General features: G+C 34.4%; 1 protein-coding gene across 1 annotated transcript; it reads left to right on the top strand.

Moving 5' to 3' along the window:
* Positions 1–9484: 9484 nt before the first annotated feature.
* LOC106766841 lies at positions 9485–12188 on the top strand. Its single transcript, XM_014651606.2, has 7 exons — positions 9485–10100; positions 10394–10465; positions 10670–10737; positions 10853–11009; positions 11390–11470; positions 11574–11663; positions 11815–12188. Exons 1-7 carry the CDS (start codon positions 9828–9830, stop codon positions 11923–11925), a joined length of 852 nt encoding a protein of 283 aa, XP_014507092.1. The 5' UTR covers positions 9485–9827; the 3' UTR covers positions 11926–12188.
* The last annotated feature ends 6202 nt before the right edge of the window (positions 12189–18390 follow it).

Below are 18390 nucleotides of genomic sequence, written 5' to 3'. Positions count from 1 at the left end.
TCATCAACTTTCACATCTTTGCTAACTGAAGTTGCACCTGTTACAGGGTCATATAGCTTATACCCTCCTGTAACATGATATCCTATCAAAATTAATGGAATTCCCCTGTCATCAAGCTTCTTTCCCAACTGTTCTGGAACATGTTTGTAGCATAGGGAACCAAAAATCTTCATATTTTTAACATCTGGCTTCACTCCTGTCCAAGCCTCCTCTAGTGTGACTCCATTCAGTCTCTTTGTTGGAGACAAATTCAACACATAAGTAGCTGTCATCACAGCCTCACCCCATAAGAAACTAAGCAGTCCCTTGCTCTTCAACATGCACCTGACCATCTTTAAGATTGTTCTATTTTTCCTCTCTGCTGCCCCATTATGTTGAGGCGTGTAGGGAGGAGTGACTTCATGAATAATTCCATCTTTTTCACAATACTCTTTGAAATAAGTGGAGATATACTTTCCTCCTCCATCTGTTCTCAGGATTTTTAGCTTCTTTTCACTCTGCCTTTCAACCAACTTTTTGAACTTCTGAAATTGTTCAAGCACCTCCCCTTTCCTCTTCAAAAGATAGACTCGACATTTCGTGGTCCAGTCATCTATGAATAGTAAAAAATACTTGTTGCCACCAGGTGTTTCTACTTGCATAGGGCCACACACGTCTGAATACACCACTCCAAGTTTCTTTGCAGATTTTTGTGGTAAATACCTCTGAAAACTGCCTCGGGTCTACTTGCATTGAACACATTCTTTGCAAACAGTTCCTGGAATGTCTACCTTTGGTAAGCCAATCACCATTTTCTTCTGACTTAGCATTGATAGATCTTGGAAATTCAGGTGTCCAAATCTGAGATGCCACAGTCATTCCTCTTTACTTTCTATTCCAGTAAAACAGTGATGATTTACTGCCTCCATCACCACTTTAAATGTTCTGTTCTGTGACAGTTGTGCCTGCACAACAACCTTCCCATTCTGATTGAAGATGCTGAGGCAATTTTTCTCCATCTTCATCATATATTTCTTCTGCAAAAGCTGTCCAAGACTAAGCAGATTAGTCTTCAATCCAGGTACATACAATACCTCTTCAATGACCACTTCTCTTCCATCTTCTCCTCTCAACACTACTCTGCCAGACCCCTCTGCCTCCAAACTACTATTGTCAACAAACCTGATCTTCCCATGCTCTACTCCCTGCATTCTCACAAACAAATCTTTTCTCCCAGTCATGTGTGTGGAACAGCCAGAGTCAAGGTACCAAACAGTGCTTTCTGGTTGTTTTTCATCAACATGGGCCATCAAAATCACTGCCTCTGAATATGATTCCTCTTCTTGGGCCAGATTAGCCCTCTTCTTCGGTTTATTCTTAGCCCCTTCACCTTTCTAGCACTCCTTGGCATAATGACCCAGTTTCTGGCAGTTGTAGCATTTCACCTTTCTCTTATCAAACTTCCATTCACCATCAGTATTCTTTGATTTCTTCTCTTTTCCAGACTCACTGGACTGTTGGGGCAATCGGCAAGTGTACCGAGTCGTACAAGTAATATAAAATGGTAAGATCCCAGAGGACTCTCGGCGCTGAACAATTGTGTGAAAGCAAGATTAATTAAGACTTAAAGTAAAAGAGATCATGGGTTTGTATTGCAAAAAGAATAAAATAAAACAAAATAAAAGTGATCAATGACAAAAGAGCACAAAGATGAATGAAGGTTGATTGATATGAGATGAGTATGTTGTCGGGGTTAGACTTCACCAAGTTCCCTCTCATGTATATAAGAATTCTTCTTTATTCATTAATGCCAACGTCCCTCACTAAACTACTTAAACCCGATCCCTTGGTAAATAAGCCTGTCCCTAATTACCAATTCATACAATTCCTAGCATTCCTGGTAAAAAGATGTGAAGATCAAGAGGTTAAGACGACTAAGACTCATACCCTCATCCCTAAGCAATATAACCCTTAGGAGTAATTCAACAAGGACCTGAATTGAAAGGAACCTCCCGACACTCATGCAATTCACAGATAATGCTATTGTATAAGCAAGAATAAAACAAATGAATTACTCTAACAATTAATGAAAAAACATATAGAATTAAGAATCAATTCAAATACATAAGAGTTAAAATATAAAATCTTATAACTAATGTAGCTAAATTCTTTTTTTTTTCTTTTTATAAAAACAATTTCAATGAATTGTATTAAAATTAAAATTTTTAAAAACTAATCTTTTAAAAGTAATTTTAATTTCATAGATTTAAATAAAAAACATAAATATATAAAATCAAATTCTATATAATTTTTCAATGATTAACATTTTTTATTATTGATTATATTTTATCGTTATCTTTTTTCTTTTATAAAAAATATTCAAATAAACCTCGCTAATAATTATGGAAGAATATAGTATCAAGGAACGATTCATTAATATTAATAATAATAATAATAATAATATTATTATTATTATTATTATTATTATTAATAAACAAATAGTTAAAATATCATTATTTTCATGTATTCATTCAAGATGTTTTTTTAATATTTACTATGAATTTTGCTTCTAAAAATATGAGTCCAAATTATTTTGAATCCCAAATCTTTATTAAGGAACTATCCTATAAAATTACCCCTCTAACTTATAATCTTCCTCAAGAAACAATATACTTGAAGACAACTTAGAGTTAGAACAATTAAACATATTAACACGAAATGCAGATGTACCTAACCACTTCTCAAATTGTAAGTTTTGCATAAGTGTTCCATAAAAATTACTCATAAAGATATTTATAAATAAAAAACAAAGGATATCTATAGTTAGTACACCCCACTCATTACTTCTCTTTGATCTTATGATTGTAAAATGAGAATCATTGTCGTTCATATAAATTGCTCAAGTTTTTTCTGAGTCCTTTGACACAATAGACAATAAATTGTAGTATCTTTTACATCTCCACGAGACTCTTTCTAACTAGTCATTCCTTGAGACTGCTGGAAGTCTCACATCAATTAGAGATAAAGCCAAATTATAATATATAAGTAAGGTGCAAACCTCACCTTACAAGCCGGTTTTGTGGGGTTGAGTTAGGCTTTAAACCCACTTTCTAATATGGTATCAGAGCCATGGTTAAACCCTATCCTAGTGAGTTCTAAGTGGGCATTTTTGTTTCTATTCCACCCGTTGTCGGACCGCTATTGGACCACCCAATTTCTACTATCACCCACGAGATGTCTATACCTCGGTGTGAAAGGGATGTGTTGGAAGTCTCACATCGACTAGAGATAAGGCCAAATTATAATATATAAGTGAGGTGCAAACCTCACCTTACAAGCCGATTTTTTGGGGTTGAGTTAGACTTTAAACCCACTTTCTAATAGAGACGATGGACTAATATATTAGTATAAATGAAGAGATATCAAGACACACAATTTGATTTCATAACTAGATATTTAGCTTGGATGTCTCTAACATTTTTTGTTATTAGTTACTCGTTGAGCTACTTATTAGTACATAATTAGTGTATAATTAAAAAGATTTCAAATTGAAAATATGATTTTTTTTTCATAAGCTTAAGTTAATCACATAAATGACATTACACACCTAATTGTTTAATAAAACATTAATAAAAGTGTAACGACTCTCGTTGAATTAATATAAATCTACACAAAAGAATATTAAAATATTATAAATAAGTTAACAAATTCTATTATGTATTATTTACTAATTATAATTTATTACATTATGATAATTCGATATTTGAGTGTTTTTTTCCAACACTTCAACTATATATATTTGAAAAAACAAAACTCTAGGAAAATTTTCAAAATATACACGGTACCCACCTGTTTTAAATCATGTTTTTTTATTTTTTAATTTTTATTTGTACTGATTTGATAGTTCACCACATTTAAAATATTAGAACATGACACTAATTTGATAATATTGTTGGAGTTTGACCTACATGAGCTCTCCTTGCAGGAGCCTGACCTGTAGGAGTTCGACCTATAGAAAATCGACTTGGAGGAGCTTAAACTGAAGAAAATCGGCTTGGAGGAACTCGGCCTATAGGAGCTCGGCCTAAAGAGCTCGACTTGGAGGAAGTTAGCTTGGAGAACTCGGCTCGGAGAAGGTCGCCCTATAAGACCTCAACTTGGACAACTCAACTTGAAGGAATTTAACTTGGAGAGCTTACCCTATAAGAGGTTGTCTAGGAGGAGGTAAGCTTGAAGGACCTCAAATTATAGGAGCTCAGCTTGTACGAGCTCAACCAGGAAGAAGTAGGCATAGAGAGCTCGACTTGAAGGAGGTCGGCTTGTTAAAACTAGGCTTGTAAGACCTCAACCTGAACAATTTGACTTTGAGGAGGTCAGCCTGTATGAGGTCGACCTATAAGAGCTTGGATTATAGTAGCTCGCCCGTACGAAATTGCCTTCAAAGAAATCGATTAGAGAGCTCGGCCTGAAGGAGGTTGACATGTAGGAGCTCGACCTGTTAGAGCTAGGCCTATAAGACCTTAGCCTAAACAACTTAACTTGGAGGAGGTGAGCCTGAAGGGGGTCGGTTAGTAAGAGCTTGGATTATAGGAGCTCGACTTGTATGAAATTTCGTGGGAAGAAGTCAGGTTGAAGAGCTCGACTTGGAGGAGGTCGACATGTAAGAGCTCAACTTGGAGGAAGTCTGCCCATAGAGCTCGACCTAGAGAAGGTTGGCATGTTAGAGCTAAACCAGTAAGACCTCGACCTGAATAGCTTGGCCTAAAGGAGGTCGACCAAGAGGAGGCCGATCTGAAGGAGTTCGACCTATAGGACCTCGGCCTGAGCAACTCGACTTGGAGGAAGTCAACCTAAAAAGCTCACTAGAGGACGTTGGCCTAAAGAGCTTGGCCTGAAGGAGGTCAACTTGTTCTAAAATACCCATTTTAATTAATTGGCAATTGTTTCAAACCATGGCTATCATGGTTATTTTCATATAGACTGGTTTGACAGCTACTTTTAAAAAATTGGAATATGACACTTCAATTTTGTGCTTGTAAATATTCATTGATTTAATGAGCTGGATGAAAGGTCGGGATAGATTGACTGACTGGTCTTGCTTGGGTGTTCGAGATAGATTGACTGAATAGGATGGTCGTGTTGACTAGTTGATAGGATGGTCAGGTTGCCCAAGTCGGTAGGGTTGTCTTGGTTGGCCGAGACGAAGTGAATGGACGACCTAGCTGAATGGACGAGATAGACTAACTTGCCTTTCTTTCCTGGGTGTTCGTGATAGACTCGATAGATTGATGGACCAGGATAATTAGGTTAACTTGATGGTCATGCTGACAGGTTGCCAGGTTGACCGAGTTGGTCGGGCTTGCCTAGTTGGCTGGGTGAATGATCGGGATAAATCAACTGTGCAATCTTACTTGAGTGTTTGGGATAGACTGAATGGATTGGTTGGTAAGGATGGTTGGATTGGCTTGATGGCCATGCTAAAGGGTTGATGGGATGACCGTTTTGGCTGGGATGGACGAGCTAGTTGACTCGACCTAGGTGGCCGATATAGACTAGATGGACTGACTGGTCAAATTGGTTTAATGGCTGTGTTGACTAGTTGACAGTTGATGATCTAGAGTGATGAGTGGGATGACCGAGCTAGCTAAACTGGAGGAGCTCAGCTTGTACGAGCTTAAATTGTGTGAGCTTGGGTTGGAGGTAGTCGTCTTTAAGAGCTCAGCTTAAAGGAGTTATGCTATAAGAGCTCGACGTTTAGGAGCTGACTTGAAAGAGTTCGACCTGAAGATGGTCGGCTTGTAAGAGCTTGGCTTGGAGGAGGTCAGCTTAAAGGAGCTCGAACTTTTGGAGCTTGACCTGTAGAAAGTCAACTTGGAGATCTCAGCCTGAAGGTGGTCGCCTTGAAGGAGCTCAGCCTGGAAAAGGTCAACCTATAAAAGCTCAACTAGGGAGAAGTCGTCCTAAAGGAACTCGACATATAGAAACAAAGCTTAGAAGAACTCGGCTTCGAAAGGTCGATTTAAAGGAACTTGAATTGTAGGAGGTCGACTTGTAAGAAGTTGGCAAAAAGTAATTTGATTTAAAAAACTCAACCTAAAAAACTTAGTTGAAAAAGCTTGGCTAACGAACATATTATTTTAGTCATAACAATTATAATAATACAATTTAATTTTCATCGTATTTCATTCTATAATTGTAAGGAATGAAAACGAGTTGGCTTTGAGGAAGGACAAGTGGCAACAAATAAGTGAGATAAAACTTTTAAATAAAATAAAAATATAAAATATATATTATTTTATAAAACTAAACTCAGACTTTCCTCCCATGTTATCTGAGAAAACTTACGTTTCTCTTCAAAGCTTTACCATTTCTCATATTTTCTCCTCCAATCTTCTCTACCTTCTCTCTACCACTCCTTCGCACTAAGCCGTTGCATTTCCAATCAGGTGGTGCCCAGGCGATCATGACATAGAGAGCTTCGCAACTAGTCGATTAGGCTATGTTCTTCAGCTGGTGAGTCGTCCTTGTTCTTTTCCGTGCTTTTGGGACTGTGAGCATGCAACATTTTTGTCTTGCATGCAGTTAGCAGTCTCATTTTTCCACTTTCTAGCTCAACTGTAGTTCTAAGAGTTGTTTCTATCACCAATTTGGTGATTTGTAGGGTTTGGTTGAGTTCTCTATTGTGTGAGGTACTATTAAGGTGTTCTTGTGAGCTAGGTTGTTCAACCCTAAGGTAAGGAGAGCTAGAATACTTATTTGAACTGGTTGCATGTGGTATGTGTATGTTGTTTGATGTAATTTCCGAGTTTTTAGAAGTATAGCAACATGAACTGAAATGTATAATCTGTCAAATTGTGTTGTGATGCTATGGACTAAATGTGGATGTGTTTAATTGCTTGGATTGGACTTGTTGGAATTGGTTGAGGTGGAAATTTTGTTGTACTTGTTGATTTGGTAGGAAGGCAAGTGTTTGGGTATGGTTCTAGGATTGGAAGTGAGGTAGTGAATTTTAGAGTTAGGAGTTATGGGCAAAATTGGGTTGTTGGGACAGCTTAGACAAGTCAATTGTGATTTGTTAGGAACATCAATATGGTCTAAAACATGTTGCAAATAGTAGAATTGAAATTAGTCTCTAGGTTGTTGATTTCGGTGTTTTAGAGTAGAAATTGAGTCTTATTCGCTTTAGAATCATGGTAGGAATGTTTAAATTCATCTAGACAAGTTTAATTAGATCTAAATCCCGAATTAGGGGTGTTAGAAATTGAAGGAAAGGCCTAGAAATGGTAAGAAGGTGTGGGAGTGCATAATTCTGCAGAACTTGCATTCTATAGATTATGCAGTCTCGCTATGCGAATTGTCTCGCATAGCGAGACTCTGTAGGAGGGTGCTCACTGTTTAGTCACTCGTTGTGCAAAAGGGTGCGTTGTGCAAATGACTAGAGTGTGCTGCTCTCTGCCTGGTGATTCGCATAACGAATCTATTCGCTATGCGACTGGGAGGAGTCTAGGGTTGCATTTTGGTTAATTTGCAGAGCGAAGGGTGCATAACGAGTTGTCTTAGGGGGTTGGTCTTTGTCTGGGCTTTCGCATAACGACCTGGGTGCGTTATGCGAGATACTTGAGGTTTGGGTATCTTTACGAGCTAATTCACTATGCGAATTAGGGTGCACTGTGCGAGACCATCCTGTCTCGCCTTGCGAATATAATGCGCTGTGCGAATCCCTTGAGTTCAAATTTCTCTTTTGTTCTTGTTTTGGTTGAATTAAGTGTGTGTAATGATTGAAATGCATAGTATGATGGTGATAATGTTATTAAACTGAAAGTATGTGATTGTATGAGACATGCTTGATGGTTGAATGTAACAAATGAGGATTATTAGACGTAATTCCATGATCCTCAAGGAGAGGATCCATGGTGGTGCCCTTTTAGTGTGTTTTAGAATGATTTTGCATGGAAGCTCGGTCTTGTGGGTTATCCTGAAACTACAATGGTCAATCATTCTCAAGTAGAGAGGATTGAACCATGTCGTGAGTAGTAGCAGGAGGTCTTAGTCTTGGAGGCTTCCAATATGTTCCAAGGCGTGGTACAGACTAACCTCATGAGTGTGGTAGGGTGAAACCCATTGACAACGACTTTGCAAAGCAGTAGAAGCCACCACGAATGCATGACCCATCATAGCTCGACAATCATTCTAAGTCTGGACGAGTCAGTTTAAGGTGTAACAAGTCAGTGTGTGTGATTAAGTATACTTGAATTAAAACTTGCATGTATTATGTGATTTGTTATAACATGATTTTTGTATATCTAGCTCACTCTTTCTGCTTGTTTGTGTCTTGCTTGTGTTTTGCTTGTGTTTTTTTTTTTTTTTTGTAATAATCATCCACTTGGATGTGAGTAAAAGACGATGAGGTACCCTTAAAACAGGCCTTGGAGGACGATGATAGTGCAGCCTAATCTCCTTAGGAGTTTCTTAGTTATTTTATGTTATTTTGAGTTACTCTTTTATATTTAAGTTTTAAAATATGACCTTTTCTAAGATTACTCTAATCTTAATAACTTAATTATAAATTTACTTCTATCTGTTCTCCTATATTATAATTATGGACTAGTGTATATTTAGAATGTCATTGACTAATTTATTATTTTTATATACAAAATGAAAATAATTATTAAAAAAAAAGCGTCACATGGGGTGAGTAGACTAATTTATAAGGGAAGAAAGTAAGAGAAGCATGTGACTACGTTTTAACCAGTATATAAATATTAGAGTCAGTGGAAGAAAAATGTTGGATTATGTAAAATTGCTCTAGTAAATGGAAGAACAAAAGTTACTGTAAGTGCTGAATCAAAATAAAATTTGTAATATCATTTTATTTACAAAAAAATAATAATAATTTTTTAATGCTTGCATAATTTGAATATTAATATTAATTATTAATTGAATATTTTTGAGATTAAAAAATTAAAATTTATTACGTCAAAAAACGATTAAATAGGGTTGTGTTAATTTTTAAAAGAATGATTTGTTGAAGACAACAAAAATATCCGACCGTGTAACGGCTATTCAGTGTCTTTCGACGAATAATTCTAAACCAAGAGATAAAAATCATAAAATAAAATTTCCAAAAACAAAATGCCGAATCCAATACGCAGACAACGAAGAATAAAACGGTAAGAAAAAGAAAGGAAAGAAAATTTTTTGTTTAGCTGTCTTCAACGAAACATAAAAGTAGGACCAGAATCAGTTTTTCAATAATTTTTCTTAAAAAATAATTTATTCATAGGATAAAGTTAATTTAGATATATTAAATTATAATTATAATTATTAATTTACATAGACATCACATTTTTTAAGAGCTTAAAGAGAAGAAGGTTGAAAATGTCCCAAGATGACCCGTGTGGTGGGCCCCAAACCCGACCCAGAGAGACCGGGTCGTATACGCGGCAACAGAAGACGCCAAGGACTATACTATATATCCTGATATATTTTTCAAAAAGACCATAATGTCTTTTTCTATGTGCCAAACTTGGGAATATTAAAAAATGACAAGAGAGAAAGCTAAGAGCATGAGCAACGCCCCCTTCCCTGTATATTCGGCCAACGCCATTTAACACACGCACACACTCTCTCTCTCTTCCCCCTTTCTCGCTCAACCCTCTCTCTCTCTTTCTTACAAATTCTCCTTTTTCTCCGGCGAGTCTCAGATACCCTCATTTACTCGGGATCCGCCGATTCACTTCGCGATCCCGGGGTTTTTCTCAAACCCGTTCCGCTTCCCCTTTCTCTCCTTTTTTTTTTTTGGTTTTGATTTTTCTTTTTATTTTGAATAAAAAATAAAAAAAAGATCAATGAGCGATCATCTGGTGCTGTTCGTGGACCGCCTGGTGCGGCCCGTGCCAGTGGTGGAGCCGCTGGCCCAGCACCCGGTCCAGCCCGCTCCCGAGCCCTCAACCCCCGTGGATGAAGCTGCGGCGGGACCCTCCGGCTCCGCTTCGGCGGCCGAGGACGACAGCGTCGACGAGAACGCGTTGCTGCTGCCCTTGGCGGAGTGTCGCATTTGCCAAGAGGAGGATAGCGTCAACAATTTAGAAACTCCTTGCTCCTGCAGCGGTAGTCTTAAGGTAAACACACACATTCCGATTAATTGTTAAAATTTTTAAATTAACGTCTTTTTATGACTATGAAGCCATGATGATCCAATTGGGTCTTTTTCTTATTGAGATATCGAAACAATTTTCTTGGTGGCAATATGTATTGTGAATCTGTTTGGCAAGTGATTGGTTCTGTGCATGCGAAGAATAATGGGGAACCATGTTGTTTGTGTTGCATCATTGGTTTCTGTTATGTTATATGTGCTTTCGTTTCTGTCTTTCTCTCGATGATTTGATAACCTTGGGATTTTTTTTTTCCGCAGTATGCTCATAGAAAGTGCGTCCAGCATTGGTGTAATGAGAAAGGTGATATAATTTGTGAGATTTGTCACAAGGTATGTTTTTTTCACATGTGATTTTCTCATACAGGGGAATTCTTTTGTTTTTCTTTTTTAATTTTTATAATGGATGTTATATAATGGTAATGGTCATGTGTTATTTTAACTTGTAATCTTTAATGAAGAATAGTTTTGTGCTATGCTCTCTCTGGATTTAACCAAATGCTCTGTGTGTGTATGTTTTGTTCGTGTAATTCTCAGTCGTATGAACCTGGTTATACTGCCCCGCCACCTCGTCTTCAACCTGAAGAAACTACCATTGACATAGGGTAAGCTTAAAGTTTCTCTGCTTTAGAAGTCTCTAAGTTTGTTAGTTTTTTTGTGTGTATAAACGAACCATTTGTGTTCCAACATCTTTTCTCACTTGTGAATTGATTTTTGCAGTGGAGGCTGGACAATCTCTGGCATGCCATTGGATTTGCGTGACCCCCGACTCTTGGCAATTGCCGAGGCAGAACGTCAATTCTTGGAAGCTGAATATGATGGATATGCTGCTTCAAACGCCAATGGAGCTGCATTTTGTCGTTCAGTTGCTCTAATTGTAAGATATATAAATCTTGAAATCCTTTTTACCGAATTATTTGTGAAGTCATATGTATGTCCACCCGAAATACATCTCCTGGAGGCCCCTGTTGTTTGACACTTGACAGTAGATAATCGAGCCCAATAAGTATCAACCTTTAGGCATATTTTTTTTGGAATTTTAAGGAAATCCATTGTACTTGCTATTATCTTTGGGTTCTTGATGCACATTGACTATGCAAGTGGTATAAAATTTTGGTATAATCTGTTTGGAACATTAAGGAAATCAGTTACAATTGCTTTGCTATGATCTTTAGGGTTTATATTCATTATTAACCATGCCAATAGTATGCTAATACTTGGACATAATTTTAATCCAATCCATTCTATTTGATTCAGTTAATGGCCCTTTTACTTTTGAGGCATGCACTTTCTGTCACGGATGCTGATGCTGAAGATGATCCATCTACCTTTTTCTCTGTGAGTAACTTTAGTTCATATTGGATTCATTGGTTCATAAAGTAAATTGTATTGCATTAAATATGTTTTCCACTCTAACTTATTAAACGACCATTTTCTGTAGCTTTTCTTGCTTCGAGCTGCTGGTTTTCTTTTACCTTGCTATATCATGGCCTGGGCAATCAGTATTTTGCAACGCAGGCGACAAAGACAAGTAAGTTTCAGTCCCAGTTCTAACTCATGCTTTTGGGCTTCTATTTTGCTCATATATCTTGGTCATGTTGCTGAGAAACTGTATCGCATGCAGATGAATTAGTTGTTATATTCTAGAAAAATCTCATTGTTTTCATGTTATGTTGAAACAGGAGGCTGCAGCACTAGCAGCAACCCAAGTTGCGTTTGTTCTACAATCTGAACAACGTAGGGGTCTGCAGTTTGCCATAGCACCAGCACCAACAATTAACACACACCAGTAACAAGTGTAGTTTGATGGCAGTATTTGTATCACTGGCGTGTGTACCATGGAAAGAAGGCTTTGTTGTTATGCCATGCATTTTTACTCATGATTTTCTCAGCTCTAATGTATCTATTCGCACTGACTTGAACAACTTTGAGATGGTGCTTAATATTTTTGGAAGCATAACCTTCGAAAAGAACATCTCAATTTGTTATATATTGGAGTTCAAGTCTTTGAAAGTTGTAGCAATTTTACTACTAGTAAATTTTCCGTGTCACTCCATATCGATAATGTTGTGCCCGTGTTGTTTTTTGCACTTGTATTTCTGTTTCGTGATTATCGTAACTGAAGCAATCAAAGTAAACGATGGAAGCAGACCGAATTTTGCATTAGATCACTGTAATTTCTCATTGTTCATTGGTGCTTGTTGGCTTTTTGGCATTATTGCATAGCTATTTCCATCGTTAATGCAACACAGCATGTATTAGTGCTGACTATATGTATCCAAACAACAAAAGCATAACATAGAATGACAGTATAAAATTCGATAGAAGTCACCCATCCAAGAATACAAGAACTGCAATTAACTTTATAACAAAACATAAATGTTAATTATGTCACAATGTAAGAAAAGCTAACGAGATTTAGGTTTCCACGTATCAAACACACAAACATGACCGCCACCACTATAGTATAAAAAAATTGAGTTATATAGTGAAAGAATCACATCATCTCAAAAGAAAATATCTAAAGCCTGTGGTGTTAACAACCTATAATTATATAAAATAATAAAAATAATAAAATTTGTTTAGTAAAACTAAATTAATAAGAGTTTTATATATTATCTAAAGAAATTAAAATATTTTAATAATTTAAAATAGAAAAGTTTGAAAATGAATGTGAAGAGATATACGTAAATATCTAATAAGATCTCCATATTTAATTTTATTATCTATACTTATATTTATATTAATTAATATAAAAATTTCTTATTAAAATAAAAACAAATTGGTGAATAATTTTCCATGCCACATATATTGGAGAGTATTCACCAAACATAATTAAAAGAGGGACACATTATTAAATATCTCAATCACCAACTTGAACCACACTCTCACCCTATTCTACTCCATTACGTATCCACAACAATGCTCAATTATTATTAGCCTCAATAACAAGCCCCACATATGGACTTAAACAGGTTAATACAAAGCTAATAATCTAAATATGGATTCCTTAAACTTATTTTTTTGTTATATTTATTGTAAATATTTATCTAAAATATATACACATAAACAAAATTGAGTTTTAAATGTAAACTGAGCAGATGTTATCCTAAAAAAACATTTATTAAAATTTATTATCATCAGTTTTCTTGCAGCTAATACTAATATCAAATGTAAAATTTTGAAATAGGTAGAATATAATGTTTTTGGATGTTTTCGACTTATTCTTTTATAATTATTTTAAAGTTGTTTTTAGTTTTTCGACTATACTTTAAAATTTGTTTTGCAAAGCAAAGAATTTAGTGATTTCCTTTCAACAGCATTAAATGTAGTTCCAAATAAGGCATATGTTTTGTTGACATGTGTTAAATTTTAATTTGTTTGTTACTGAGATCGAGCTCCCATCCTATAGCTTTTTGTGAATGTTTATTATTATAATTTGGAAAAAAAAAATTTAACAATTTTTTTATAATTTTTTGATAACGTATACGTTTTATCATTGATCCGTTTAAAAAAAATTTTAGAATAAATTCAAGAAACAATCAATTTGAAGTGATTGAAGACTATTTGGAGCCTATGGAATTCTTTAGACAAAGCAAACCACGTCAGGGTAGTGTGAGAGCAACATGAAAAATGTGCTTAACTATGGAAAACATGAACCAATTCCGTCCAATAAATCTACTTCTAGAATTTGAATTTCAAAATTATTATCTCCCTTGTAACTTCAATTTCTCAAGTAAAGTATGGCCTTCGCTACATTCTACAAAATACTTTGATTTTTATTAAAATTAGCTAAATTCTTAAAAGTTTGTTCTTCTCACAGTAGTGATATTTTCGTATACTCTTAGAAGTCAAGTGACAAATTATTCTTATGATGCTTCTCTTGAAGGAAGAAATATTTTTCAAATGTTACATTTATTTTTATAACAAATTTTTAATATTTTATGATAAAATATATTATTTGGATAATAATTTTATAAAAAAATTAAAATTTTAAAATTTTATGAGAGTAACTACATTACTTAAAATTTTAAATTTTAAATTTCACTCAAAAATAAGATTTGAAATTTTTTATACTCTTAACTTTTTTGTATTTTCTCTTTATATATATTATCTCTTCAACTCAATTTCATGGGAGTTTTAGGTATTTTTCTACCAAGACATTGTTGGAACTATTACTTTTACTTTCTTTACGTTGTTATTTTATTCATTTTAATAAGAGATATTTTCTATTTAAACTTGTAGAATATTTTTGCTACTTTTACAGTACATTTTTATTATTTCTCCTATTATATTAGTCAGTTTTTTTTAATATTAATATAAAATTATCCTAATTATCATATATGAATAAAAAGTTTTGTCACTACGGATTAAAAGAATATTCATAAATTCCTAATAAAAAATAATATAAAATAAAATTGACTAAAAGCACAAGATATTTTTTTATTATACATAATAGTTTGAAATTTAAATAATTTTTTTCTATTAGGTCGTGATTAAAATATTTTATTCAAATGGAAAAAAATAAAATTAAATCAATTTAAATTTTATTATCAAAAAAAAATTTGAAAATAAAAAATTTGAAATGGGAAAAATTCAAATTCAATATATTTCAATGTCTCAAATATTATCAAATCATGAAATTATATATTCAAACACAAGGTAGTTATTTATTTCTTTCATATTTTATTTCTTTCATTTTTTATTATTTTTGTCTTTTATTATTATTTTTTTTACTTTTCTTTGATAGTTTTCGTCAAATATTTTCTTTATCTTGTTTAAACTCATGCAACAAAAAAATCGCGTTTGAACAAAACTTAAAGAGTTGAATTGACTTGTTAATAAAAATTTATTTTTTATAATTTAAAGAGTAGGAAAAAAAAATTACATAAGATATTTTATACTGATTTAGATTAAAAGAACTTATGTCCAGTTGTTAATCTCTTTAAAGAGATATTAACACAAACATTAAAATGAACCAAACATACAATCACAGAAACAATTTGAAGTTTAGAAAACACCTCTATTGGAGACACAAAAGATGAAATACACATGTCTTGAATAACACAAGGAATGAACCACATCCTTTGAGTCACACAAAGGAGGAATAACTTTTCCTAGCAACAACAACAACCCTTAATCACCCTAGAACTCACTTGGTGAAAGTTATCGCTCTACTCACACTAGGTTTTTCAAAGCTCCTTTTCACAAACATAGAGAGTTTTACTAATAGTCACAACTCTAAACATCTGAATAAAAAGTTATTTTCGAAATTAGGTTTAGTCAAATATATATAGACTTTCTCGTTTAGAAATTAGGTTAAGAACTTGGAGAGTTAAGTCACAACTGTTACTGATAATTGATTATTTAAAGAGATAATATATTATCATAGAAACTTTTTCAAAAAACATTTTATCGCTATGATAGTCGATCACCAGAAATGAATTATTGATTGTCATAGAGTCTTTTGTGAAAAACTGGATTTCACTTAGATAATAAGTTATCATTAATGATAATCAATTTTCACAAAGCTTTTATGAAAAATAAGACTTTTCCTAAGTGATCTTGTAATTCATAAATCATGCTAATAAATGATTTAAACACAACAAGCGTTGAAACATATGAATTACTCTAACAATTAATGAAAAAACATATATTATTAAGAATCAATTCAAATACATGAGAGTTCACAAGGTTACATCATTCCCCAATAACAAATAGAGTTTAGTTCCCCATAGACATGGAGAAAGTAGATGAACAATGGAAGAGAATGAGATAGAAAAACCCTAAAGATTGAGGAAAGGAGCTCCTGCATCTAAATCCGCCTTCAAAAGGGTGAAAGAGTGTGCTACTGCGCTCTTCTTTGCCAAAGATGCCAAATCTAGAGTGCCTAGATCCTTTAAATAGAGTCGGAACAAAGTAGAAACAGGGCCCAGTCCAATAGAGTCAAAACAGAGCAAAAACTGGGCTTGATCCACGACGCATGATGCTCAAGCGTCCCACTTAGGGCGCCCAGGCGGTGGACAGCTGTCATGTAGGGCTTGAGCCTCCAAGAAGGGCGCCTAAGCCTCGGGGCCCCATGCTCAAGCGCCTAAAAGGGGCGCCCGAGCGGTGGACGTCAAATTTCAGTGCCTGAGCCTCGACACAAGGCACCTAAGCTGCGTGTTGTCTCTCCTTCTTGTTGCTTTTCTAGGCCTTTCTGAGCTCCATCTCCTTGGCTCTTCATCTCTGCTTTCAGTATTACCTTATTCTCTGCCAAAACAAGGGAAATTATTCATTAAGTCATTGAATTCAACCTCAAGTCTCTTATTCACACAACTTAACAGAAAAACATGATTCCAAGCAAGTTTCTAAGCAGAACAGGGTGCATTTAGTGTCAGAATTACATCATAGATAACAGTATTTTCAACCGTTATCAGAGGGTTAGAGAGGTGTTTTACATTTTTAATGTGACGTCTTGTGTAGAAACCTTGTTGCAAAAATCTTGATCATTATAGTGCATTTGCTTCCCGTGGTTGGAAGGACACTGGATGTAGACATGTTGGCCAAACCAGTATAAAAACGCAGTGTTTGAATTTTCTGATCCCTACTCTTTTTTATTCAACTGATTTCTTTCTGTACATATTCGATTAAGTTTCCGCTGCACTGAAAATTTTTTACCTTGCGATTCGAGAAAAGCATAAAGGCATCACTTTTTGTGAAAAAGATTTTAAAATTTTTTGTTTTTACATTTCACCAATTCACCCACCTCTTCATTGGAGAAATTGAGTAATTTTATTTTAACAAATAGAAACGCTATCAAGCTTCACCGATATTTAAGCTTATTGTTGTAAGAAGAGAAAAAAGAGAAACACTCAGTAAGTCTATTAAATTGATTTGTGTTGAATTGATTTTTGTCGCCTAAAATCAGAACAAAGAACTGGTCCCCACTAATGTAGCATAGGGCAACCAGAATATCAATCCTAGGACTCAGCTAATTAAGATTAAAGTGTAGGGTTAAGTCTTGTATTTATTTACTAAATTATCTATTGTTAAACTGCTAAACAGGTGGGGACATTTAAAATGAATAAAACTAAAATAAAAGAATTGAAACTAGTCTAAACTAACATCTATTTAAAAGAATAAAGAATTTGAAATGTAATGAAAGAAAAATAAAATAACAATATCAAAACAACAACAAAATCTACTTACAACAACTTCCTACCATCTAAACAGAAATCAAATAAAAAAAATAAGGAAAGAAAATATTTGAAACAACAATGAGTTACAAAAACAAATCCTAAGTCTAAAAGAATCATTAATAGTAAAAAAAATTTATTCCTAAACTAAGCATCAAATTTGAATTAAAATGCAAAATATAAAACTAATAAATCATTAAATCCTACTCTAAACAGAGGTAACCAAGAACTATCATACCAATATTAACAAATAAAATTGAAATCAACGAGAAAACACCTAAACTAATGAGTGGAAACAAATTGGTTGATTGGAATCATGAATCAGAATAAAAAGTGCCAAATTTAGTGTAGAGAAGCAATCATTTACCACTCAGGAAGACATCTTGGACAATTATACCCACTGTTTGGTATTTAAGTTCCAAAATAGAACCTAGATTGGGTAAATGTCTACTTACTATACCAAATCACAACAACTTCAATTCCTAATTCAAGTTTCTAATCATTACCAGACACAAAACCTAATCTAAATGCAATTGAAACATGCAATCTACTCTAAAACATACAAAACTCTAATCAAAACGAAATAATAGAAACAAAATACTAATTACAGTGTTTTTCCTTCATTAGACTCATCTCCAAACTCGAGAAGACATCTCGATGAGTCATGCTGACTATGGAGTCATGTAATTCCCTAAGGAATTTCAACTTTGTGGAGTCATAGAGTCTAAATCAGATTTTTCAAGAAATTATAGAAGATAAAAACATTCTTTTTTCCATTGAACTCATTGTGACTCGAGAAGACATCTCGAAAATGAATGTTCACTGTAGAGTCTTTGATTCCAAAGGAATCATTAAATTGCAGAGCTACGAGTTCAACTCGTTTTCAATGATGAACAAGAAACACAATCACACAAGAGCACAAAACATTGAAAAGAAACCAAAACTGACAAAATCACAAAGCACTAAACAAAGAGAAACATCAAGAACAAAATGTATTATTGACGAAAAATGAAAATTACAAAAATGTACCGAACAAACGCACAATCGGAGTTGCCGCAGGCTATCACCACCGTGATGTGT

The sequence above is a fragment of the Vigna radiata genome, chromosome 7 (assembly GCF_000741045.1).
Source record: "Vigna radiata var. radiata cultivar VC1973A chromosome 7, Vradiata_ver6, whole genome shotgun sequence".
In the NCBI taxonomy this organism is placed as follows: Eukaryota; Viridiplantae; Streptophyta; class Magnoliopsida; order Fabales; family Fabaceae; genus Vigna; species Vigna radiata.
Note: the sequence above shows the minus strand (reverse complement) of the source record. Positions and strands in the feature narration are given on the sequence as shown.

What these genes read in the sequence shown, in the direction of transcription:
- LOC106766841 (XM_014651606.2), top strand. Translation starts at nt 9,828, where the DNA reads ATGAGCGATCATCTGGTGCTGTTCGTGGACCGCCTGGTGCGGCCCGTG. An exon ending in TTTGTGAGATTTGTCACAAG is followed by an intron (nt 10,466 to 10,669) that starts GTATGTTTTTTT and finishes TGTAATTCTCAG; the next exon opens with TCGTATGAACCTGGTTATAC. An exon ending in GAAACTACCATTGACATAGG is followed by an intron (nt 10,738 to 10,852) that starts GTAAGCTTAAAG and finishes TGATTTTTGCAG; the next exon opens with TGGAGGCTGGACAATCTCTG.